Source organism: Aythya ferina, assembly GCF_964211825.1.
Source record: "Aythya ferina genome assembly, chromosome: 1".
Classification (NCBI taxonomy): Eukaryota; Metazoa; Chordata; class Aves; order Anseriformes; family Anatidae; genus Aythya; species Aythya ferina.
The window spans coordinates 197598851-197625954 of record NC_140296.1 but is presented as its reverse complement, the minus strand read 5'-3'; the positions used below and the strand labels follow the sequence as shown (position 1 = coordinate 197625954).

Sequence of the window (27104 nt, the reverse complement as noted above, 5' to 3'; positions counted from 1 at the left end):
TTAAAGGCTTCAGTTAATATTGAGTTTGTGTATGTAGAAGTGTACATATATATATATATATTTAAGATAAGGAAAAAACTACATATGAGAGATTTCAAGTTTTGTCACCAGTACAAGTTGTGTTGAAAACTGTAGTACAAAACTGACTTTTGTTTAAACTTCAGATTGGTACTACAGTCAGACTGGACCAGCTATATTTTGAAGACAAGCTTAAATGCTTATAAATGCATCTGGAGTCTAAACATCTTAAACATATGAAGTATCCAGACTACTTATTGTATAGCCCAGCTCAACCCTACAGCTATTTTTGGGGCCTCACAGTGGCTTCAAATCAAATTTACTGGAAGATTTGCATAGCATCTGAGTGGGAGCAGATAGGTACCTGTTAATCCATGGTTCCACTGCAAAATGACGGGCAAGAATGCACTCCATATCCTTAATACTTGGGAATGATTGCTTGTCTTACTTTAGAGTGCAGCACTTTCACTTAAAGCATACAAACAAACAAAACAAACAAACAAACAAGCAAACAAAAAAACAAACACAGAAGCAGGAGAACAAAGATGGCTCTAAGCACCTCATGTCATTGGATTCTTTCCTTAAATACAGGAGCAGTGAAAAATGCATTGTCCAAATGTCTGTAAAAGTTCTGTGGTTAGTGGGAAAAGGCATTCCTCACTTAGGCCCGTTAAAAAGTTCCCCACAGATCTTTCTGCTCTATGGAGGAGATTTCCGCTGTGTAAGAAATCTGAGTCACCTTGCCAAAGCCAGACCACTGTGACAGCCAAGACAGTTGTTCAGAGTATGTGGCTTAAATCTTTTCTTTGATTAAACCTCCACCTTTAAGAAAACCCTTAAGAATTCATCCAGAAACAATCAGATCATCAAGATCTATATAATTAAGTTAGATTACTAATATCTAAAATCAGGCCTCATAATTAAGATGTACTTAGTACATCTGAAATCATCTCTTGGACAGGGAACATGTATGGGAACTGACCATCAAAAAACACGGTAGTTGGGCTAAATGTCATAATGTCATCTTTGCTCAGGTCCTCTGCGCAGTTGTGAGCTTAATTTCTTCAGTAATTCAGAGCAGAGTTTAAACAACTGTTCCAATTTTGTTTCAGTTGGTTTCATTTTTAACAGCCATTTGCTATCTGGGTTGCAAGTAGATGAGAGCAATGTTTAAACAATCAAAAAAAAAAAACAAAAAACAAACAAACAAAAAAAAACAGCACTGAAAATGGAAGATAAAAGCAGTATTATTATGAATAGTAACTTGATTACTGTAAACTTACAGCTGGGGCCAAAATTGTGCATCTCTTTGTTAATCTGTTAGTAATAGTGAGCTTATATTCATAGACTGTGTATATGCCATGTTTATCAGAATAATCAGAATAACTGTTTTAGGGAACTGTGTCCAACAGTTCTGTTAATTTTTTGCTGCTGAAAAATACCAGTCTGGTGAGGTACAGCAAAATTATGGATTCACTGCCTCATTCAATGACATCGGAGATTTTTTCTTCCAATGAACTCTGATATTACATAGACAAAATCTTTATTTATATATATCATCTCCAGATTCATCCCGTGGTATGGTAGAGATTTCACACCTGACTAGGGAAAAGGATCCAGAAATCTCCCTAGAGGAAAAGACCTGAATCTTATATTCTGTGTCCTCTTAATTGCAGCTTCCCTCAGTTCCAGTGGTGCATTCAAATGCCATAGCTGGTACCCTGCATTTCACATGCAGACTAAAGAACAGAAGTAGAGCTACAGACAAACAGTTTAGGTATGTACTTACAGGTGCAGGCCCGTGGGACTCCATGCCATATTGAAAGGCATTTTTTCTGCATATAAATTTTCCTTTAGCAATGGAAAATGTGGAAAATAGCATGTGATGCTTCCTGGCCATGCATTGCTTTAACCTGTTTGATAATTTCTCAGATTGTGAGGCTCTTCAAAAACAAAGGAAGGGATGGCTGATTAGAACATTTTTTTTTATTTTTTTTTCCTAAGTAGAAAATATGGTTTCCCTCTGATATAATACATTGGGGGAAGGAGAATAGCAAAGCTTTTAAAGTTGGGAGGTAGTAAATAGCAAGAGAAAATAATAAATGTGTTATTTACATTAATCCTGACTGTGTTGAAAAGAGGGATCTATAATACACTGACCCACAGTAATTGCCCTGAGAGCTTCTTCTGACAACAAATGAATTTTGGGAAACCTAATTATGGTTCTTAAAGTACCATCAATGCTTAGGCAAAGCTCCTCACTGATTCTAAATGAAGACTTGCCCTCTGAAATTGGTGGTAAGATGCAGGTCTGTGTAATACATGGTGTCCATTAATGCACCTCTGTGCCTAATTCATTGGATACATGTATAATATCAACACACGTGCCCTGTAATAAACTACCAGAAACATAAGCTATATGAAGAACAGTTGTACACTTAAATATAATTATGCATTTTCTTTGTTCTAATTACGATGATTGTTTTCTGTCAGCAGACTTGATTTGTCAAACTATTTTAGCAGTATTTATGTCTTTTCTTTCTTCTGTTCTGGCAAATCATTGCTCTAAATGACTCACTGCTGGGCCCCATGAAATTCCAGAGTATTTTTTCATTCTGCTGGATTATTATCCCCTGATATTCAGCTGTGTGTAAACTGAATGTGAAGTCATTAAAAGCATGGATTCAGTGATTGCTCAAATCACAGGGACATAGAGAAAAACAAAAAACCCTACAAAACAGTTGGACATTTTAACTGCAAAAGAGTATTAGTGGTAATATTTCTCCCTTTTCACAGAGAAGCCTGAAATACCATAAGAAGCCATGCACTATAATAATTAGTTATAATGTTGCTTTTATTAACATTATCCTAATTATAATACCTTTTTAAATTTTTTTCCCCTGCAGATTAAAGAATGGCTCTGTTTAAACTGCCAGATGCAAAGAGCGTTAGGTGGTGACTTAGCACCAGGTCATGGTCCTGGGCCACAGCTGCCTCCCCCCAAACAGAAGACACCTACTCCACCTTCAGCAGCTAAAACACCTCCTCAGCCACAGCCAAGTCAAAAGAAAGATGCTTCCCCAAAACCTGACCCTGCACAACTAGCAGAACCTAAGAAGCCCCTGCCACAGAAAAAGCAACCATCCATGCCAGGGTCTCCCCCTGTAAAAGCAAAAACATCCCGTGCTGAGCCTGCTGACACCTCCCTGCAAATAGATCCTACTCCAAAGTCTGATCAGGCCAAGCCAGCACAGGCTGAAGATAAGCAAAAACAACCCAGTATACAGAAGCCTACAGCAGATACTGTGCCTACCTCTGCAGCACCAGGGCTGAAACAGGATTTGGCAGGTCCCAAGCCTCCACCAACTCAACAGAAAGTGACAGATACCCCAAAGCCAGAGCTTGCCAAACCATCACAGGACACACATCCAGCTGGGGACAAAACAGATTCCAAACCCCTTCCACAAGTGTCTCGGCAGAAGTCAGATCCCAAACTTTTAGCTCAGCCTGGGGCTAGATCAGAGGCTAAAACCCAGAAGCCTGTTGAGCCAGTGCAAGTGAAAGATGATCCTAAGAAGTTACAAACAAAACCATCCACAAAGCCTGACACCAAACCAGCTCCCAAGGGCCCGCAACCAGGGGCAGGCCCCAAGCCTGTGCCGGCACAGCCAGCACCTCAACCCCAGCAGCCTCAGAAAACTCCTGAGCAGTCAAGGCGTTTCAGCCTTAACTTGGGAGGCATCACTGATACCCCTAAGCCTCAGCCTACGACACCACAGGAAACAGTTACTGGCAGACTTTTTGGATTTGGAGCTTCAATCTTCAGCCAGGCCTCCAATTTAATTTCCACAGCAGGTCAGCCGGGCTCTCAGACATCAGGCCCTGCTCCAGCTGGTCCTGCTGCAAAGCAGCCCCAGCCTCCAGCACAGCCTTCAGCCTCCCAGGCACCCCCCAAAGATACCGCTCAGACTCAACCTTCTCCAAAAACTGTTCCTGCGAAGAAAGAAGCCAAGCCTCTTACGAGTGAAAAAATGGAGCCAACAAAAGTGGATAGTGTTTTAACAACTAAGGGATCTGATTTAGAAAAGAAACCTAGTTTGGCTAAAGATAGCAAGCCTCAAGCTGCTGAAGCTAAGAAACCTGCTGGGCTGTCGGAACCGGAAAAGGCCAGCCAGCCTAAAGTGTCTTGTCCCCTTTGTAAAACTGGACTAAATATTGGTTCTAAGGATCCCCCCAACTTCAATACGTGTACAGAGTGCAAGAAAGTTGTGTGCAATCTCTGTGGATTTAATCCAATGCCACACATAGCTGAGGTAAGGCAACAGAGTCTGTATTTATCTTGCATTCCTACCAACAGGCTCCCTGTGCTGTGGAGACCTTGTAGCTGATTTTAGCTGTTGATTTGTTGTGGGAAAACTTGAATGTTTAGTCTGCTGGCTTTTAAACTTAAATTTCTGTGTCGTATGAAACTTGGTCAGCAGTTAGAAAGTACTTCCGATTAATTTTTGCAGATTAAAGACGTCTGATATGGCTGGTAGCTAGGTTTTTAAGACATAAGCAGGTAGTTTATTGTGAAATCTTCTTAAATTAGTGCTACTATAATATAGCAAACTACTGTACTTTCCAGTCTACCATGTGATAGTTATTTTCCATATGCTTCAGTATCATATATTGACATGTATGCTTCCTCCATTGATCAGTGCCCCTGATTCAGGCAATTACTGAATGAAGGAATGTATTAATGCCTAGTTACTCTTCTTCCCCAGATGTGTCATATATCCCTAAATTTATTCCATTAATCTCATTCTGGATCTGGAGTCTTTGTACATGCTGCTGTATTCATTAGCAAGGTTGAAGTTTGAGTGATACCTGTGTGGTGATATATGGAAGTTGCTTCTTTCTTTGGGGTGTGTGAATTTGAAAATGCCTTTTCTGTGATCTCAATAGGGACCAAGCAAGACCAACATCTATTTAATAGAATTAAACAACTTATTTTCAAATGTTTTCTCAAATTCCATGTTTTTACCCTCCTTCCTTTCTTTCTCGTATTTTTTTTTTTTTTTTTTATAAATGGAAAGGAGATTGGAAACTTTATTATACCTTAACAGAAAGGTGGAGGCACGCCTTACTTGCTGTCTCAAATTGGTGAAGTTCAACTCAACTAGACCACCTAAAAATACTTGTGAGTAATTTAGATGTGTAAGTTGGTCTATGTAATACGTAGGAAAAGTGACTCTTGGTGTTGTCATTGAAATCTGAATGAATAAATCAGAAATATCTGCCTGGGTTAAAGGTTATTACATCTCTGCCCTAAGGTGAGAACAAATGTTGAGATAAATAATCAATATTTTTCCTGCAGCTTGCTATGTTGTGCACTTTTTTTCTGCTGAATATTTTACTGAATATACTATCAGTGGAAAGGCATTTCCTACTATAATCAGCACATTTTATCTCCCTTACAAATATGTTCATTACTGTCTTTATAGTCATTTAGGTCAGAAAGAAAGGTCTGAAAATGCAAGAGGATATACTGGTGCTTGAAAGCCTGGCTTTCTTTGTCTTGGTGCTTGTGCACTGGAATCTATCAAATGCACAGCAATTTCTTGTTCACTGCCCAAACCTCTGCCCTATGTGTACGCACACACGTACATTCACTCTCTCTTAGGTTTTAAATGCAAAAAATGCATATGAATTTCTCCAGAGGTACTTTATTATGCATGCACAGAATATTCCAGAAACAAGATGTGTCAGTTCTGGTGAAATGCTATGCAAAAATGACATCTATGCAAGTCCTGATGCATGACTTCACTTCTTTAGACTTGATTTAGGCTTGGTGGTGTAGGACTGCATTGTGGTGGGCAGATTTCTCCTCTGTATTTCTACTTGAGATGAGAAGGCTGCTGTTCTGTTTCCCTCCCATCACTGTTATTATCAGATGATTCTTTCCATTTCAACCCTTGTGAATATACAGAACCTGAAATACTACTGATTTCCTTTAGTCTGACTTCCTCATACCTTTCTTTGCCTCTTTTTTGTTTCCTTGCTGCATTTTCTTCTTTCCTCTACTACACATTTTCATCTCTGTCCAATTTTCCATCTTCTATTTCTGATCATTTTTGCTAAAGATTGGCAAAAACCTATTTTTCTTGAGAATGGATGGTAGCTTGCATGGTTGAGGACAGCCTGACTTTCATTTGCATGAAGATGGAAGACAGAAGAACGAGCTCATCCTGTCCTCTCCCAAATGAGCTGTGCAAATAATGTATTTAACCTCAGATATCAGTTCTGTCCCTATAACCATTTCATATACTATATAGCTGTTATACAACGGAAACATGATAGTCTATGCTCACTAGCACACTTTTTTTCCTCCAGCAAACTCCTTTCTAACATGTTGAATACAGTCTTGGAGGTTTTATTTATTTGTCTCTTTATTTTTGAAGGGTTAGGAAGGAGAAATAGAAATGCTTTTTAGAATTGGTTGGTCTTGGGGTTTTATGCTTAATTCCTTTATTCCTATCTTCTGCATTTGATGAAAAATAATAATATATATAGAGAGAGAGCCCTAAGGCTTAATTCCTCTTGGCCCCATAAAGCGTTTTGAGCAAACAAATGTAACCGTTATTTTATAGTTTTGCTTTTGGGTTGCAGCTGTATCACAGTGATTCTAACAGCTGCTTATGTATTATCAATATATTGTTGCCTCAGTAACAGCTGAAAATGAGGTGAGTTTTACTGAGTGCGTGATGGCCCAAACATTCTTGCTAAGAAAGCTTGTATTGAGCTGTACAGTAATAATCAGACTGACCCAGCAGGGAAACCTATGTTTCATTGACAAATAGAGAGGAGCATCTAAACTCTGTGGGCACTTCTGCCTGAGAAACTTTTTAGCAGGGAGGATCCTCCAGGCAGCGTGCTTCTGTACTGCAGACATGGCTGCAAATACTTTAAAGGGGAGGAGGTGCTTTTTTTTACAATGACAGTTATTTGCTCTTGACTGTATGTGACACAGCTAACTTTTCAAATGTATATTTTATGCCATTGCAGATGGTTGGTCCCCTGACAGCCTCTCTTCCGCAGGAAATAAGAGAACTAGGCTCTGGCCTATCTAAATCAACAATATGCTATTTACTTCACCAAAATTACACTGGTTTGTGTGAGCTGAGAATTAGGCTAGAATATTTTTACCTAAAATGGGCTGGTTGTTCTTTTTCTCCCTGATTTGTTGCTCCAACAGTCAAACAGTTATTTACTTAAATGGTAATTTATCCATGAGGCAAACAACTACAAATGATTAAATAAATGGCACTTGATAGATTTCAGACCCACAGGACCATGTTGCGCCTTAGTGCACTAACAGACTCCTTATTCTGCCATTTGCTCAATAGGGAGGAGCACTGTTTACCAGCTCTGTAATTAGCTTTCCAGCTCAGGTAGTTGGAAGCAGCTCTATTTTTAGTAACAAAGCACAAGATCACGACTGCAGAAGCGAGAAATGAAGTGTGGCAACGACCATTTTGTGCATTTAAAACTCAGTGAAGCTGTTCAGAATATTGAACAGGAGTGGAGATGGTTGCCTATATGTAATTAAATATGTTGAAGCAGCAGGGTCAGGAATATAGAAGCTGTGATGATTTAATATGCTATTAAAATAATAATGATAAAAGATTTGAAAACTGGATTGTGGAAAAACTGAGAAATCTAAATTTTAGAATCGGTGTGGGTAACAAGTAAAAATAACATCTTAAACATCTTACATTACAAATAGAAAGAACTCAAAATGTAGCCTGTATATGTGAGTGTCCTAATGGAACTAATCTAATAGAATTACCAAGGGAACAGTGGAAGCACTTTTTAGTCTATTGATTACTATAAAATTATCTGGAAAGGTACTTGGAAATAATAAAAAAAAAAACGTTCTATGTTTGAAATAATTTATTGGGCCTATAGAAAGGAGAGAATTATTTTGAATGGAGGAGAAGGACAAGGTGGACTTGGGAAGGGCAGAAAAGACATCATGACCCAAACTTATGAATGATTTTGTGTTTGAAAAAGATATAATAGGGTAGATGTAATCGGAATAGATAGTATGAACAATTTTACATACAGAATGGTGCTTCTTAATATGTTTATTACAGTGAATATCATTTGTATGAAATTGTTTGACATGAGTGGATATGATAGCAGGAAGCTATAAGCAGTGGTCTGTAAACAATGACCTTGATGATCCCTCTCCAATCCATATTCTTACATCGATAATTTTTATATAAAAATATCTATTACCCAGTAAAATAATTTGGATACCTTTTTTGATAACATATTTTCCCACAGGTCCTTATTAGACCAAACTAAGTAAATATTTTTTTCAGCTCCACAAATACTGTAGAGAGTGGGAAAAGCAAAAAGATAAACTCATTTTCTAATTAAGAGCAGTGTTATCATTAAACTCAATAGCATTTCTAGAGTTAATAGTAAAGAGATAGCATTTTGGAACTGATATAAGCCTCTACGGAGGTGTGAACCTGAACGCATCTTGGGTTCTTGTATGTCCTGCTTAGAAAAAAAAAAATGCAGAAAGGGTACTGGCATGGCTGGGTCCTTGATATAAATCATTCTGGCAGTTTCTCTTTTTTTGAAACTTTCGATGAAGTCTATCCTCAAATGGAGAAAGAACCTCAGCAGTTGTGGCCCTACCTATAAATAAACCCTGTGATTAAATGAACAACATGGCTTAGGCTTCTTAAAGCAAGTGAGCAGGAACGATGTAAAGTAACAAGCCATCCATGATTGTAATGAAAATCCCTGAAATGGTGTACTGCATCATCTGAGGTGACACCCATTGCCTCTCTAATTTATTAACAACTCTGTACTATTTTGTTTTGCCTATTTGAGAAAGCTCAGACCATTCTGCAAGTTGGCAGGTTTCACTCCTATTAGAAGTTCCTATCTCCTCTGTTGTATTTAGTGAAGTTGGTTTTGAAACAGATGGTGTCTGGGAAACAGTGTAGAAGAATTTGCACTTAAGATACAAAGAGAAAAAACAACCATTCTTTTCAGCTGCATAATTTATCTGCTCCGCCTCTTCCCTCTTCCTTTATATTTAAAGCTTCTTTTAAAATTTTGATTGTAAGAAAGTGAATTCTATTATTGTTTAACAGTAGCCAAATAATACAGAAATTAATAGGCTAACACAATGTATTCACTGAAGTTGGAAATTTTATCCATTAAATTTTAAGTCTTTATAATTGAGAAAATGTTAAAACTACTACTAATTACTATTCTGAAAGATAACATCTGGCATTGAAAATAGAGTGCATGTTAGATGTTAAAGCCCCCAGTATATTTCTTGACTGTCAGAATGAAATTAATTTAACTCCAATTGAGATTACCCGCTTCTTCTGTTTAATTCAATATGCATAATAGAAATGACATTAAAATAGAAATATTTTTATAACAGAACAATGTCACCTTTTCCCACTTTCCTGCAAAATATATATATTGTATATGCAAAATGGAAGGACTAATATGGAATTCCCCTTTGAGGGATGATTCAGTCAAAACTGAGTATGGATAAATGTTTTTTAAAAAGGGTTTAGTGCTGGAGTTTACCTTTGAAGCTAAGGATTTTCAGCCTTATTTCAGCAACAGAGTTAGCCTTCTGGCATCCATTATTTGCAGAGGCAAACTTGAGTTGTCCAGGATATTTCAAGTAAGTCTGTTTTGGGCATCCACCCTTCTCCAATGCCTAAGCTAAAGTTGTGTTCCAAAAAACCCTACTTCAACCAGACAGTTCTCCAGAGGCCTAAACTTCTGGCTTTTGCACATGGCTTGAGCTGTTCCTTTTAAGAAGTGTCTGTCTTCTGTTTAAATTCCCTTGGAATTCAGACATTAGATGGAACCTCTTTTGGGAGCTGTTGTTGGCATGTCTATGAGTATAGTTCACCCAGAAGCAGTACTATTTGGCACAAAACATTAATCATGGCTACTTTGTCTAATAATGATAATAATTATGCCTGCCTATGGTCAGGTACAATATGATAGTGGTTTATTTAATTTGTTCTTCCTCTGAGAGTATTATACACAAGATGCAGATCAGTAAATAGACATGTGACTACAGGACGCCCATCTGCAGCTCAGGGCTGTTAACTGGGATGCTACAGCCAAGTTTCATGTCGCCTGGTCCCCTATAAGACCTCATCAGTTTGTGTGCTCTAAGGTGCAACAGGGAATATGAAGCTAAGAATATGCCCCTGTATCCAAATGAACTAAAAATTAATAGATAACCTGTGATGGTTTTATTTGAATTCCCTGTCACTGTGGATGGAAATAAGAACATCCTTTCTCACAAGTTTCCCTGAATGGAGCACATTTCAATAGGGCTATTCGGTCCAAAGCAAGTTATGCTCTAATGTAGTTTCATTTATTTGGCATTCAGGTTTTGTTGGTTACTTCTGAACATGATCATCTTTGGACAGAATTTGAAATCAAGGCTTCTTAAATCTCCAGTCATGCAGTCAAGGCATTAGCTACAAGACTGCGCTCTTGTTAATTTTTTGTTCCAGTAGTTACAATCATAAAATTGGGGATTTTTTTTCCCTGGAAGTAAACTTGAGGAGCAATAAAGATTGGTATCATTACTCGAAGTAATAGTGTGACCTTTGGAAGCTCTGTTACCATGATTAATTGCCTGCTGTTTGTTTTCTTTATTCAGTCCTCGAAAAGTTTCCAAATTGCCTCTCAGAACCAAGAACTCCAGGGATGGTTAAATGCTGTTGAAACAAACAATGGAATATAGACATAAAACTATGCAAGGCCAGATGGCTTTTATTAATGTTGGTAATGGCCCTTGATGGCATGAAATCCAAAGGGGTGTCTACTGAAACACTGCAGCTGACACATTAACACATCCTGTCTATCTGCCTATTTTCCTTATCCAGTTGGAATTCATATGCAATGACTTCTTTGCTGATATAAATGTATTCCATCTCTAGATGTTTTTGCACCTCCAGAACAAAAAAATGCTTAGGCAAACGATTAGCATAGAGCTTTCAGCATTGATTCTTGTATGTGTGTTTTATTTTTTCCCTGTGTCATTAGGAAATCAGACAGTTCGTAGACTAGCGTATTAGTGAGGGTCAAGCTGGAGTCTGAAATCTAAAGTAGATAATCAGGGAAAATTACTGACCTGGAATTCAGCCAGGTGATTTTCATCTCTGTTGTTTCATTGGAAGTTTAGTCAGTGCACTGTTATTAAATGAGGAAGAAGTCCTCTGAAAGCTAAGCTGGTATTTGCATCGAAGTTTAACATTTTCTAGGCAACTTTATAATAATATTTTAATGATTTTTTTGTGTGTGTGTGTGATAAAGATACTTTATTTTTCTGTTTTACATTGTAGAATAACAATTTTTGTTTGTTTTACTGGAAAACAACTACTTTTTTTAGAAAATGTAAACATTGTTGTGAGCTTCAGCTAATTTCAAGATGAGACCAAGGACTTGAAAACATTGTGACCCACTTCCAGATTTTATTAAACAAATGGACAGAATCTAATGGATATTAAGTGCTTCTTTTTTTTTTTTTTTTTTTTTTCTTTTCCAGTGTCAAGCTGAGATACCTCATTAAGACAGTAATTACTACCTGATCACATTGATGATATGTACAGGCACTGTCAAAAAATCTCTCATCATTGAAATGTAACACATTTAACTTATTTATCAGAACCCTTGCATGATTTTGGTTTTATAGATTTGCTGGGTGGGAGTTGGGGGAAGCTTGTAAAGATTTTTTTTTTCTTCTCCAGGAAAATGAAGTGTTGGTGCTTTTTCTAAGAACAAATGCCATGATAATATTTTTAAAATATCTGTGAGGGTTTTATGTATCAGAAAACAGTATTTTTCACTATTTATTAATGAATACTCAAAGTAATAGAACAGATAAGTATTTGAGTAATAAAATTCTTAGAAGACAGTATATTGTAAATTTAAACATTTGCATGTACTTGGTGGTGATCTTATTTCTTGCAAACTGAAACCATTCATGTTGTTACTGCAGTTAATATTTACCAGTTACTGCATATATTCAAAATTCCACGTTATACTTGTGCTGACCAAAGGACTAATGTTCACTGCACTATGATTGTACATTTTTAAAGAAAGGTCAGTATTTTGCACAGAGCAGGTCTAAAAATCACTTGTATACCACTGTTGTATGGTGGTTTTCAAATTACTGTAATTGCACATCTGCAGTTAATTTTAAATGCTTGCATAAAATGTGACCAGCAGAAGAAATGATCGATTAAACCTTCAGATATGAAGAAAGAGAAGAGAGAAAGATGTGACACTTCTCTGATTTTTGTTTTGTGTGCTATAAAATAGAACTTCACCCTGAGTTCTGTAAAGAATGTAAGGGTTATTTAAAATAATGGTTGGCCAGTAATATTTGTGTGTGTTAGAGTGCTTCTGAAATGCATGTGGTTCAGTAAACCAGAAAAAGAACAAACATGGCTTTAGATTTAGTATTATTTATGAATTTAATTGATTTTTCCAGCAGTACTAAGGGTAAGGATGGAGGCTGCTGGGAAGCCTAAGCCATGATATACTTGTGGAAAAGAGATTAGATTCATGCTGGTAAGCTGTTTGAGATGCAGTCTTGCAGCATGTGAAACAGGAGGTCATGAACTGATGTTGAAGAGGGGGATTAGCTGCCTCTAAACTACTCTGACTGAATTTTGTACAAAATGCTGTTGAGTTGGGAAAAAAAAATAAAAATCAGTTACTAGGAAAAACAAGACAAACAACAACAACAACAAAAACCTTCACAGCTATTAGGCTGTATCAGACCAGCACACTCACTGAGAAGAGCGATGAGGTATGGTAGTTTTCCATTTCTGTTTTGGAGGTTAATGAAATTACTCACAGTGAGGTAACCTAGGCTTCTAAGGACAAGACTTGAAAGAGCATATGGTGGTCTTCTGTTTTTAGTATTTCTAGGTTAGTAATCTTTATGTGTTTTTTTATTTCTTCCTTAGTAGGCAGCCTTCACATTGGAAATGGTCCAGTTGTCATGTACAGAGATTAGAAATTGAGCATAAGGAACCTTATCCTTAAATTTCAAATGAATTTATCTGCCTTTTGAGGAGATTCTGTCCTAGCAGTCACCTGAATAATTAGACCTAAACTACAAATTTATTTACAATCCTTATATTTATTATTTATTAAGATTTCTGAACTTCTCCTGACCTATCTAGATGTGGAGGGTTGACCTTGGCTGGCTGCCAGGTGCCCACCATGCTACTCTCACTCCTCATCCTCAGCAGAACAGGGAAGAAAACACAATGGAAAAAAAATCATGGGTTGAAATAAGGAAACAGAGGTTGCTCACCAGTTACAGTCACAGGCAAAACAAACTTTCCTTGGGGAAGATTGATTTAATTTATTGCTAACTGATAACAATAGAGAGCTGTGAGAATTAAAAGCAAATGAAAACCACCTTCTCCTCCACCCCTCTTCTTTAGCCTCCTCCCCACAAGTTGCACAGGGGAATGGGGGCTGTGGTCAGTCCATAACACTTCGTCTCTGCTCCTCCTTCATGGTCTCTCTCTTCCCATGCTCCAATGTGGGGTTCCTCCTCTGGAGAGGACGCCGTCCTTCCTGAACTGATCCTGTGTGGGCTTCCCACACGCAGCAGTTTGTCAAGAACTTCTCCAATAAGGGTCCATACCACGGGGTCCATCACTTGGAAGCAAACTGCTCCAACATGGGTCCCCCACATATGGCAGCTCCCACCATATCTACCTGTTCTCAAGTGGGGCCTTCCATGGGCTGCAGAACAGGTAGCTGTTCTGACATGGTACTCATGGGCTGCAGGGGGATCAACCTACTTCACCATGGGCCTCTCCACAGCATATTTTTAGCCTTTCTTGAGTGTGTTACCACAGAGATACAACCAGTGCTGCTCACTGGCTCGGCTCTGGCCAGCAGCAGGTATAGCCCTCTGAAGCTCGTTCTCATCTGACATGGCACAGCTGCTGGGCTCTGCTCACAGAGGCCACACCTGCAGCCTCCCTGCTACCAAAGCCTTGCCACATCAACCCAATACACTAGAAACAATGTATTGTTGTGATAATTTATTTGACTTGCCACTCCATTGACTTATAATTGCACACATTTGCAAATATAGAAATACATTAAAGATAATGACACAACTCTGATCCTCATATTAATTTCATGGTAGCTGTCAATACAAACCTCTGACTTTTTTTTTTTGAAGCATCACTTTTGCAATATTAAGATCTGCATCTTTCCTTACATGTGAAGAAGAAAAAAGATATATATATAAATATGTATCTTTTTGTATGCTGATAAATTTGTAAATACTGATTTCAAGATGCTAGTTAGTAACTCTCTTCATTAATTTAGAGCATGATACTAAGTCTTCTACTGTCTGGTAAAACTATTATATACAAACAAATCCCTTAAATTTGTTTATAAATGATCATTTTCCTTGAAAATTCAACCATAATTGTCACTGCAACATCAAAATCTGACATATTATGTAAAAAATAACCTGAGCACATACCCAACTTCAGATGCTCTCTCCTTGCTCCTTCCATAACTACATGTTAAGCATTAAATTGCATGACATGTGGCTGTTGTGATGCAACCACAATCATGCAGATACACAGGTACACCTTGGATTTTGATAAGAGCTGGTATCCTGTGAGAAACGTGACCACAGAGATAAAATCTGGCAAGAATATAAAAGTCTGATGTAAATTTCAATCTGTGCAGTTTCTGGTCTGCTTATTGGCATTTCAGAGTTGGCACTTAAGCTGAAACTCTAAATATTAGAACTTCTCTGGTATTTGAATTATGGTAGGGAAAAAAAGGGATATTTAAAACATTTTATACTTCAGTTCTTTTATTGAAATGTGCACTAAATATTGTTTTATCATAATTTTATTTTTACACTGAAAATTGGCTCAAACAGTAACATTTCAACATGCTTTACCTTCTGGCTAATGTTTTTAGCATCTTGGAACAGAGTTGTTTTCCTCTTTTATTTTTATTTTATTTTTTATTTTCAGTTTACAGTCAGAACTGTATATTGGATTAAGGTTGCAGCACAATCTCCAGAAGTAGCTGTATTTTTGTAATAGTTCATTTTAACTGCAGAAAGACAAGAATTCTGGTGAAAACAAAACTCAGGCTGTTGTTTTAAGGATTCCATTTTGAATCTGTTTAAGATGATTGATATCACACTGTGACGTGTAAGCCTGTGGAAGGGTAGGCTTTGTAAGCATTAAAAAATAAAACAGAAGCACTGCACCTGTTTTGCAAGCTTCTGTACATACACTTTTGTGCTGACCTACAACGCACTTCTGTTGTGTTCTGAATCATGCTGGAGCCAGGAACACTTGTATTGTGCTGTGTTGTGAATTTTTAAAGTCATGTGACCAGTATAGCTGGAACTCAATTACACTGTTATCCCAGACCTCTAAAAACAAAGAGTGCTGACTTTTTTTTTTTTCTGTATCACCAATCAGAAGAGGGATCTCTTGATCAAAGCAATCTCTCATTTGATTTGGCATCCTTTTAAATATTTAAGTTGTGCTGTTTTTTTCTCCAAACCTATAAGGATCATGTTCGTGCTCTGTCATCTTTCAAATGACAAATCTGGTCAATGCTTTTCACAAGGAGTAGGGCACAGTGAAACTAAGGAAACTTTTGTTTGAATACTTGTGTTATAATTAGTTACAGTCATAAAAGGAGTGAGATTCATGCTCACTGCTGCATCCTCCCTTTCCTTTTATATTCTATTGGTAATTGGAATCAAGAGCAGTTCAACTTTAAAACATATATGTATGGTAAATAATTGGTGTGTTCTGGGTGTTGGTCTGAAGCATGTGCTTCCCCTGATCATTTCCTTGGGGGTATGAGAGTTGTTTTTTTTGTTTCGTTTTGTCTTGTTTTGTTTTCTGGTATGAAATACAGATGAATTGATGCCGTAGCTGTCTTTAGTATTTGCATTGGGCAGAGTGAAGTTTCCTCCACCTGTGAGTCCCAGAATTTTTGATTTTGAAATGTACTACTGGAGATGGTTTCGTCCAACTCCATTCCCAAAGCAGGGTCAGTTGCTCAGGGCCATACCCGGTCAGGTTTTGAATGCTTTCAAAGACAGAAAGACATTTCTGGGTAATGTATGTCAGTGCCTGACCACCTCCATTGTCAAAGTATTTTCTTATGTTTATGTGGAATTTCTGTTATTTTAATTTGTTCCAATGGCCTCTTATCCATTTGTTGGATGCCACTGAGAAGAGTCTGGTTCCATCTTTTTTTAAACCACTCTCCTGTCGGGTATTTATTCATATTGAGAAGATGCCCCTGAGCCTTTTTTTCTCCAGGCATTATTTTTTTCTTTTTTTTCTCTCCCCACCAGTTCCAGCTCTCAGCTTCTCTTCATCTCTCTTCATCTCTCTATGTCTGAGAGATGCTCCAGTCCCTTAAACAGTTAATGTCCATGTTCTAATAGGATTTATGAAGATGTCCTTGCTCTTAAATAATGTTTTGTTTGGATGACTCCTTTATATGTAATTAATCATTTTCCCACATAGTCTGTTTTTGATCTAAACTTGCTATTCAAAAATAAATAGCCATGTACTTTTTAAATCCACAGATATGACATCAGAACTGATACATTGTCACGAGAGTGAAATTCTATTTAGAGCAAATATAATATCGCTTTTTCAGCACATTATTCATAATCAGTAGCAAATAATTATCGATCTATTACAATTATAACAGGAGTCAAGATGAAATGTTTGGGTCTTATTCAGCATGCAAGTTACAATTTTCATAGCATATCTAGCAAAATTTATGCTCATTTTCTTTCTGAACTCCTGAAGTTATGGTAGTGATTGCAGTACTTGGATAGTTTTTTCTCTCAATTTGCTTTATTGCAATTGATTAGTTCTGTCCTTATGATTTGGATTAATTCTATGTGTGTTGCAGGGTATTAACATCTCTTTTAATTAGTTTCATATTGCTCATATACTTTCTGTAAAAAGTGGCTTTATTGTCTGTAAAAAATCATTGAAAAAATGCATTGAAAAGCATTTCATTCCTTAGAGTACTGAACTCTATATGCCCATGATGGAAAAACAGGAGAGATCAAGGTGTCCTTGCAACGGCAATGTTTCCTCTGCATGGATTCCTCTCTTCATGTGTCAGAATCTTATTTACACAACTCCTTCAATAAAATGGAAAAGGATTGGCAGTAAAATGACACTGTTTTAAGAAGGTCACACTTTGAATGTATAAATATAAAATACGTATTTGGTGGTGAAGTTAGGTCAGGTACTAGTTGCTACAAACTAGTCTATTCACTGGTGTGTCTTCTGAGTCTTTTTCCATTTTGAACATACCTTTCAAGTACAGTTTCTAGTCAGATAAAAATATTTATTTCTGTTGACAGATCTTGTCTTCTGTTTCCTTGGCATCACTTGTTTCTGTGCACTTGCCTTCAAATCTGTTGCACTGAATCTATCTGAGAAGAAATACATCTTGAATTTTGTGTTCAAACCACTACTACTGCTGCAGGATCATTCTCTGTACCTTTTATTTTCAGCCATTCTAAAACAGTTATTCTTATTGCCTATTTTCCACTTGATAGTAAAGTTAAACGTGTGAACATCTCATTTTATTTAATTACCAAAAAGTAAGAACCATTTGTTAAAACATTAAGAGAAATGAAACTAGACAAGTGTAAAAAAGAAGGTGCTGACAGAAAGATGATTATTTGCAAATTAGTATAATAAAAAGTAATAAGATCAGTTGTTAATGTAAGTGTGTTTCCTTGCAATTATATTCTTTTTTGTCTACTAAATGTACCAAACCTGAAGCCAGTGCTTCAGCATGGTATAATAAACTAAATGGATTTATTTCCATGAAAGCAGTAAAAAGGAGGACTCTTAATTATTTCTGTCATGATTTAGTTTGGGGCTTCGGTCTCTATGCTGTCTGTTCTTATCATCATAAAAATTAATAGACCAATATAGAGATTAAGATATATAGATTCATACTGTAGATCACTATACGCAGATGGTGTGTATTTTTGTACATTCGTTTCTAAAGGTTGGAATTTATGGTGGCTAGAACACATTGCAGACTCTTGTATTAGATAAGCTAAATGTAAAAGAGTTTAAGGATTCATTTCAAATGAGGTTGATTTGCTGTTTCAGAGATTCATGTGTACATTTTGTAAGCCGTTTAGATTCCAACGAAGACTCTAAATTGTGACTTTACCTTATTGCTATTTCTTTTTAATTTTGGTGAAATTGTTTCCTTGCTCAGTTCAAAAGGCCATGGTCTAATTCATTAAGTGCTCAGATGCCTGATGTTGATGGCCTTATACACATCTGTATAGACAGAGTATAATCAAATAAGACATTTTAGTGGCTAGAAGGAAGAGATGCAAGAGGCCCTCTGACTTTATAACATGTCGATTCAGGCTCTAGATAACCATACTTTCAATTGAGGAATGTGAAAGCAGCATATGTTTGAATTATGCCTGACCTACAAAGAAAGAGAAAGGTAGAAAGATATGCAGATTGTCGGACAGTAGCAGAAGTTGATCCCAATGATCAGTCACAAATGGATCAGTTCAGTTAATTGGGCCTTTTCCCTGGGGTCCGTAGAATTTATAGATGACAAAGTTCCTGCAGTTGATTCTTAAGGACCCTCTTTCTTCACCCTGACCAATTTTTAAAACTTGGAGGGTGCTCACCAGGAATACCCTGCCTTTACTTAACTTTTGCAGTGGCCTGAAGTCCTCATTGTAGGTGGAAGTAGGTGGAAGCTATGGCACCAAGAGCTTCTAAACTAGAAAGATATGATTAAATTATTGATAAGACATGTAAGAAGGAAAAGGAAAGGCAAGGAGCAAGCAATTTCTTCTCCATTAATTGTGTCTTGAGTAATGCACTTTGCCAATGCAGGAGGCCCACAGCACCTCCTGTCACAGGCTGCTACCACAGTCCTGTCAAGCCTGTTGAAGTAACTTGAAAGGTGAGGTAAAGGAAGGGGTTATGGAGAATTTCAGCATAAAAGTGTGATATGAGTAATGAGTGATTTCAGAGATTTCTTGTATGGCTATAAGTGATAGAACCTTCATAGATTAGTGGACACATTAGTGGACATACATTATTGGTGGTGCTGCCTAATTAAGAGTAATAGGGGGTTGGATTCCTGTGTCCTCAACTACGATGCATTTCCTTCAGCTAGTTCCGATTGACTAGGAATTTCTATTGCTCACTTTTCCTGGTCTAACTAACTCCCTTTTGGAGAGATTAAAGCTGTAATCTGGAGTGTGTATGGGGGATATGATTTCAAAACACTGTAAGGTAAACTCTTAGTCAGTTGAACAGTGACAAAAGAGCAAGACATTTGTAGAAAACACTACTGTAAATTATGTCTTACACTTGTCATGCAGGTGAAGCTTCTCAAACTCTTAAATATATTCTTCATGGCCATTTGAGAGGCAGGTGAAGTAATTTTTGACAGAGACTAGCACTGGTCAATTAGCCTCACATATTGCCTGTTCAAATTAATAGAAACAGGTTTCTTGGTTTTAGTAGATATTATTGCCTTTGACGTTATGGCTGAAACTAGTCAGCATCAGAAACTAACAGAAACAGAACTAAATACTGGTGTAAGTGCTTGCATTTTATCTCCATGGATATACTTTCACAGTGGCATTTAGGATTTCAGAGCTTTATCCTCTAAACTGATAAGGTAAGTGAGAAACTTGGCTCTTGTTAGTAGTTTTGTCCTGATAAATTCACAGGTATGGCATTAAAACCCTGAACACAGAACTTCTCCAAAATTACAATTTTCTGGGCTACATTTTGAAAACCACCAGTTCAAGCCTTAGTCTTGCAAATAATAAACTTTCCTGTGGGTAATCTGATGTACTTTACCACTTTTTCTTATGGGTAGGGTGCTGCTATATTTTACTCCCTTGATGGGGTGACTTATCCTATAAGGAGTTCAGTCTGCTTGATTGAGCTATTCAAAAAGAAAGAAAGCTCATTAGGAATGTAGGTGACAAATTTCATTCTTCCTGAGTAAAAACCATTACAATGAATAAAATCTTTTAGGAAGGTGACTAATGTGGCACAATCACTTGAAGTGATGCATGCTGTTTTTTCGTGGTGCTACTCTGTTTCTATGTGCAATGATTTAGAGCATAGATGGAAAAGTGTTGAAAATATATAATTTGTTTATGATGAGAAACTGCAGTCATGTACCCATAATTGCTAAAGTAGAACAAGAAAGTATATCATAGGAACTTTTCAATGATTGCTCAATACTGTTTGGATCTTTACTCAAGCTTTTCTAACTTTGAAATTAGGTTTTTATTTTATTGGAGTGGTGGCGGGAGTTATACTGGAAAGATCACAGCATGTTCCATATAAGCAAATGCATTACAAAATATTTTTAGCCTATACATATTATTACAAGGAGGAGGAAAAACTAGAATTCTGAGGAGGAGTTTGTAGGAATGCCGTCTTGAAGTAACAGTACCATTGAAGGGCATTCTGAAGACACAAAACTTGAAGTAGTACTTGACCTATATGTCTCTATGGACTGCTGAGCGTAAAAAGGTCAACAGGATATCCAGGTCTGTACTAATACACATTTATGCTTCCATTTGTATTAGTGATGATGCTACTGAACACTCTTCTGTCTGTTGCTGTCAGGAGTCAATGTGACTCCTTCACAAGAGATGTGAGGGTGACAGCAGGACAGTGCCTCACTCATGACTGGTGTAGTCCCACAGTACCTGACCATGAAAGATGAAGCAGGTTTGGAGATGGTAACAAAGTTCAGCCAACAGATCAGGGGGTGATTGTCAATGAAATCTGTAGTGATAAGGCAGAAATAAGGTTAGACCACAAAGTTGTCAGAAAGGAAAGATCAGGATCAAAAAGATAAAGCCCAATATACCTACAGCAGGACAGAGGCAAGGTTTTGAGACCTCAGTGCAGCACCCAAGCCAGTGGAGGCTGCATGGGTAGAGGCCCCAAATGGAGCTTCTCACAGCAGTTTCCCATATCTTAGCTATTGTTACAGAAATCTCACCCAGGATTACACAGCTATTCTATATTAGAGCAGAGCTTTTGTTATGGTTTAACCTCAGCAGGCAGCCAAGTACCACATAGCCTCTTGCTCACTCTCCCAAGGTGAGATTACTCCAGTGTATTATCACCACTGTTTTCATCACAAATCCCAAACATGGCATCATACAAGCCTCTACAATGAAAATTTACTCTATCCCAGACAAAACCATTATACCTTTAACCCAAGCACCTAAACCTGTAGGCAGGGATAGAAGGAACTGCAGAAGAGGTTTACAGAGGAAAATTGGTTAAAGACTGGGCAGGGCAGTTGGATTCTGCTGAAATACTCAGGGCCCTGACACTCCCAGTTGATGTCAGTGACAGTGACATCAGAGATGGGAGAAAAAGGGCTATCTCCCATCTTTGACTGCTCTGTCATATGATGTCTTGATGCATAAATTATAACAGGCATTGCTAACAGTTCCCTTATTCCTCTCAGTAAATCTGTACTAAAAATTGTTCCTAGAACTGTCTGGACTTTTTCTGATGAAATCAAGTGTTTCCTTTCAGGGTTCTGAGACTTCAAAAAAATGTTTTTGAGTGTGTTTGCAACTGATATTTTAAACCTAACGTGGGGAGCTCATATGACTTTGGGCATATGATGTGGACAACCACAGCTGATTAAGTCCATGAAGACTGACTTTACTCAACAGTGAGCTAATCAATATAGTTAATGAAGTGATGTGATTCATCTCATCCTAAAACAGACATCTGTATTTAGTCATATGAATTATTGACTAAACCCCATTGACTGTATTGACTAGATCTCCAGTGGCTATAATGGGAACTTGGACAACTAGTTCACATGCAAACATTTAGATTGCAGATAGAGAATAATTCAGGTTAGAAGGGACCTCAGTAGATTATCTAATCCAACCTCCTGATCAAAGCAGGGTCAGTGGACCAGACCAAGGCTTTATCCCATCTAGTCTTGAAAACCTCCAAAGTGGAGACTGCCTAACTTCTCTGGGTATCTTCTTCCAATGTCCTTCATGGTGAAACAAGTTTTTCCTTACATTCAGTTTAAATTTACGTGTGGTATCTTGTCCTCCCACTTGGCACTGCTCCAAAAAGTCTAGCTTTGTTTTCTTGAAGACCTCCTCATAAATTCTGTCACACTTCTATTAGGTTGCCATGAAGTCTTTTATCCAAGCTCAGTGAGCCCCTTTCTTTTGGCCTCTACTCACAAGGCAGTTATTCTGGCCTCTAACCATCTTAGCTGCCCTAACTCTGAAGTTGTTCCAGTTTGGCATCGTCTTGTACCAGAGACACTGAACTAGATGCACTGTGCTAGATGCAGTCTAATGAGTAAAAGGTGAAAGTCAATAATCACTTGCTTTGATCTACTGGCTATGGTTCTTTTAAGGCAGACCAAGAAGCTGTTGGCCTTCTTTACAGACCAGGTGTGCTACTGGCTTATGCTATGGGCTTGCTGCTCATCACAACTCCAAGGTCTTTGTCAGTAAGGCTGCTTCTCAGCCAGGACTTCTTCATTCAGAGGTGCAGGACTTTGCATTTGTCCTTTCTGAATTTCATGATATTCTCATTGGCCCTTTCTCCAACTTTCAGGTTCCTCTGACATATAGGCTATCCAGCTTATATATCCTTACTTTAATACAAAAATATTGTGGACATGATGTTGAAAAACATGCTAAAGTTAAAATAAATGTGATCCAGTGCTTTCACCTTGTCCACCTATCTGGTGATTTATTGCTTTAGAAAGCAATCAAGTTGGTCAGGTGTGATTTGCTGTTGGCAAATTCCTGCTCACTATCCCTGCTTGCCATCTCTGCCTTCAAATGTACAGAAATATATTCTGGATTACTTTGATGATTTTCTCAGGGAATGAAATGAACTTTATTTGTCCGTAGTTTCCTGGATCCTCTTGGAACACTAGATACAGCATTTATCTTTCTCCTCAGATCTCCATGTAAATAATGTAAATAAGCTTAAAACCTGGCTAAGTGATCACTGATTTTTAGTTTTCTTACTCAAGCTTTTGAAAATGATTTTTGAGGACAGCCTGAGATGCTGCTCTTGTATAGGCAGGCCACTCTGCTCTTTGAAATAGAGGTACATAAAGAAGAAACATACACAAGGAGAGGTACATACACAAGGAACCTAACTATGGATGTTGATTCCATCAGAGTTTCTGTGTTACCTTGACAATTCATGTATTCTATTGCCTAATGTGTTTCTGTAATGGTTTTGTCTAATTTGAATGTTAATTGTAGAGTAGAAGCAGGTCTAAGAGATACAGGCATCTTGTCCTATGTATGTTACTCTTTTCTTTAATGCCACAGATCTCATTGCAAACAGTTTATGCAAACTGTTCATGCAGTTGTTTTGGAACAAAGCTGGCAAGTACAAAGATACATAGAAATGTGCACTTTACAGTGCTACTCATATTTTGAAGTAGCATAAAATAATGTCAACCTTTTTTGACCATTTGCTACTCCAGACATAGGTTGTACGCATGATGGCATTTATGCTTCCGATGGTCATAAGAAACCATTTCAGTTCCCCAGAGAAAGCTATTGCCTCTGCGAGTCAAATTTATTTGAATGTTAATGTACTTGTCCATCTAAACTTTATGATAATGTCTTGTTTCTCTGCACTGAGCTACTTAACTCCATTGTGTCTGTCACATTTAATAAAAATATATTATTCTTCAGTTTTATTTTATGCAAGAATTGTCAGACTTAGCATATCCAGTTATATATCCATATAACCATATCCATATAACATCCAGTTGTATCAGTGGTGTGAGATTGGATTTGTTTACCATAGCAAAGGATTTGTCCTTCAACAGTAAAAATGAAGCTAGTGTTTATTATTACTCATAACAATACTTATTTTATTATTATTAATATCTGATTATCTGAAATTCTGACATGTTCTGAGATGTTCTGCCTGAAAAAGGCATTGCTATAAATTACTGGTTCAGATGTCTTTATTTTTATTTGTTCTTTCGTTTTCTCCATCAGAAGATGACACAGCATAGTGAGTAGAAAAAAAAAAAAAAAAGGGGGTTAAACCAGTATTGTGAAGGATGTGATTTTAACATGGTAAACATAACATTATCTTGACAAGCCAAAAAGACTCTGTAATATTCAACCCTATAGCTCAATTTTTTGTGGGGGGAGGGGGGGAAAGGAAAGAGAGAGAGAGAATTATTAAAAAACAAAGAAAGATAAACAACAAAATAGAACAAAATGCCTTGACAATTAGTGAAGGTATAATTGCAATGTAAGCTGAAGAGGGAAGTATCTATGTTCTACTTGATACAGTTTGAGTAGATTCTATTTATTTGTGGATCGAACATGTATTTTTACTCTGAGATTTAAATCCCAGATTATAATCAGTCTTGGGGGTTGAATTGTCAGTAACAACCAGAAGCAGTGACACCCATGGTCTTTCAGTACAACTGTGGTCAGCCCAGCTCCACCTGGCTGAAGCTATTGACTCAGTAGAAAATAAATGTTTGGTTATGCTCCAAAACGGAGTGCCTTTCGCTGCACTAGGGCATAGTCAACATTGTAAAGCTGCTTTCTGGTTCAGCTCAGCAGTTTTGGAGGAAGGGTGGGGACTAAAGGCGTATTTCGTGCTATGCCTGGTCAGAGGCATAGAACTGCAAATTGCCTTTTCTTGATGGAAACTGCAAATTTCCTTAATGGGAAGGATTTTTCTTTCTCTTTTGTATATTTATACCAGTTGCCAAGTTTGTTAGTCAAGTCACTCACTCTGTGCTGTTGGGCAACTTGATTAATGTCATCAGTTGATTTTTTTTCCATCCAAAGGGATGATTATTAGAGTTGTTACAGTAAAGATATATAACACTTCAATGTGAACCTCTGAGCTATTATAAACCAGACAGCAGATTACAGCCCATCATCTGCTCTCACTTAAATCAGCATAAATCTAAAGTAGCTCCACTGACAGTAAAATTTTCCCTTATATGCACCAGTATACCCAAGGGTGAAATTCAGCTTTACAGTCATTCCTGAAGGCAAGCCATGGTTCACGTCCAAATGCTGTCTGAGTCCATATTAACTCATAACACTTGCTGTAGGTGGACTTGAACTGAATATTCAGAACACTTGATTCTAAAACTGACCATCCATAGACAATGTTTTTCATGTCCCTTTCCAGTCATTGACTTGACTGGTCTGCCAGATCTGTTTGCTTTCCATTTTGCCTAGCACAACCCTCACTGTGGTTTTAAATGATGGCAACAGCTTTTAAAATGGGAATTATTAAATTCTAGCAAGTCTCCATCTGTTTGTATACCAGCATGCAGCATATCTGCTGCCCAATTTGCATTGTCTTCTATAGGGAGAAGTGTTTTTATTTTCTCCATAATCCTGTTCTGACCCAATTAGAAATGTATAATATCAGAAATCATTAAGAAGACTGTCCTTGTGAAATTACCACCTACATTTTGCAGAGCCAAGAGGTCTGTAGATTTCAGAAAAGTTCATTTTAGCTATTTATTGTGTTTATCCAAAATGAATATGCAAATCTTTTGTAATTTGCAATTGTTTATTTTCCTTGTTGTTTACTATAATGTTTCTGCTTTAGAAATAGATGCTGTGTGATAGACTGCTGGCAAAGTGAAAGTGTGATCTAATAGGTAAAGTAAAAAGAGAAGTTTATATTAGTTAATTGTTGGCTGTGCCATAAACATAAATTCTAGCACACGCTATAGGATATGTAGCAGTGGGCATATGAATGCTGGATTAGCAAGAATGCTTGTGAACTCTAAAACACTGGTGCTGGACTGAAAGACTAAGTGGTATTCAACTGTATTCTTACAGTTACAGTTTATACATAAAAAAACATACTGATATTAGAAGCCTCTGCCCTCCCCCCCCCCCCCCCCCCCCCCAAATCTGTAACAATGTAACAATTATTTTAGATGTAAATCATCATAGAATATCCTGAATTGGAAGAGATCAGCAAGGATCACTGAGTTCAACTCCTGGCTCCACACAGGACCACCCAAAAATTAGACCACATCTGAAAACATTGTCCAAGTGCTTCTTGACCTCTGGCAGGCTCAGTGCTGTGAGCGCTGCCCTGGGGTGCCTGTCCCAGTGCCTGATCACCCTCTCAGTGAAGAACGTTTTCCTAACACCCAGCCTGGCCCTCCCCATCCCAGCTCCATGCCGTTCCCTCAGGTCCTGTCGCTGTCCCCAGAGAGCAGAGCTCAGTGCCTGCCCCTCCACTCGCCTTGTGAGGGAGCTGCAGGCTGCCATGAGGCCTTCCCTCAGCCTGTTCTGCTCTGGGCTGAGCAAACCAAGGGACCTCTGCTGCTCCTCATACTTCTTCCCTTCTAGAACCTACACCATCTTTGTAGCCTTCCTTTGGACACTATCTAATAGTTTTGTGTCCTTTTTATACTGTGATGCCCAAATCTGCATACAGTACTCGAGGTGAGACCACACCAGGGCAGAGCAGGTAGGACAATCCCTTCCCTCAACAGGCTTGCAGTGCTGTGCCTGAGGCACCCCACGGAATGGTTGGCCCACCTGGCTGCTGGGGTACACTGCTGACTCATGTTCAGCCTGCTCTCAACCCCTAGATTCCTTTCCACAGGGCTGCTCTCTAATCTCTCATCTCCTAGTCTATACATATATCCAGGTTCACCCAGTTGAGGTGCAGAATCTGGTATTTGATCTTGTTAAGCTTCATATTGTTGGTGATTGCCCAGCCCTCTAATTTGTCAAGATCTCTCGGCAAAGCCTCAACAGCTCCTCTCAATTTCATATTGTCTGAAAACTTCCTTAGTATACTTTCAAGTCCCACCTCTAAGTCATTTATGAAAACATTGAAAAGAACTAGGCCTAAACCAGAGACCTGTGGAAGTTGGTTGGCTGCCAGCTTGATGTAACCCCATTTACTAGA

The 27104-nt window shown here is 37.9% G+C and overlaps 1 protein-coding gene across 23 annotated transcripts in view; it reads left to right on the top strand.

Moving 5' to 3' along the window:
* The window catches only part of PCLO (piccolo presynaptic cytomatrix protein), a 371480-nt gene that overhangs the window by 16319 nt on the left and 328057 nt on the right, over nucleotides 1-27104 (top strand). For all 23 annotated transcript variants that reach the window (XR_014697644.1, XR_014697645.1, XR_014697646.1 and 20 more), the window contains exon 3: nucleotides 2925-4331. Coding sequence is in view for 17 of the 23 variants with exons in the window: in XM_084534908.1 (XP_084391034.1) it covers nucleotides 2925-4331 (1407 nt within the window). In the remaining 6 variants the exon portion in view is untranslated. The remainder of the gene's footprint in view (nucleotides 1-2924; nucleotides 4332-27104) is intronic.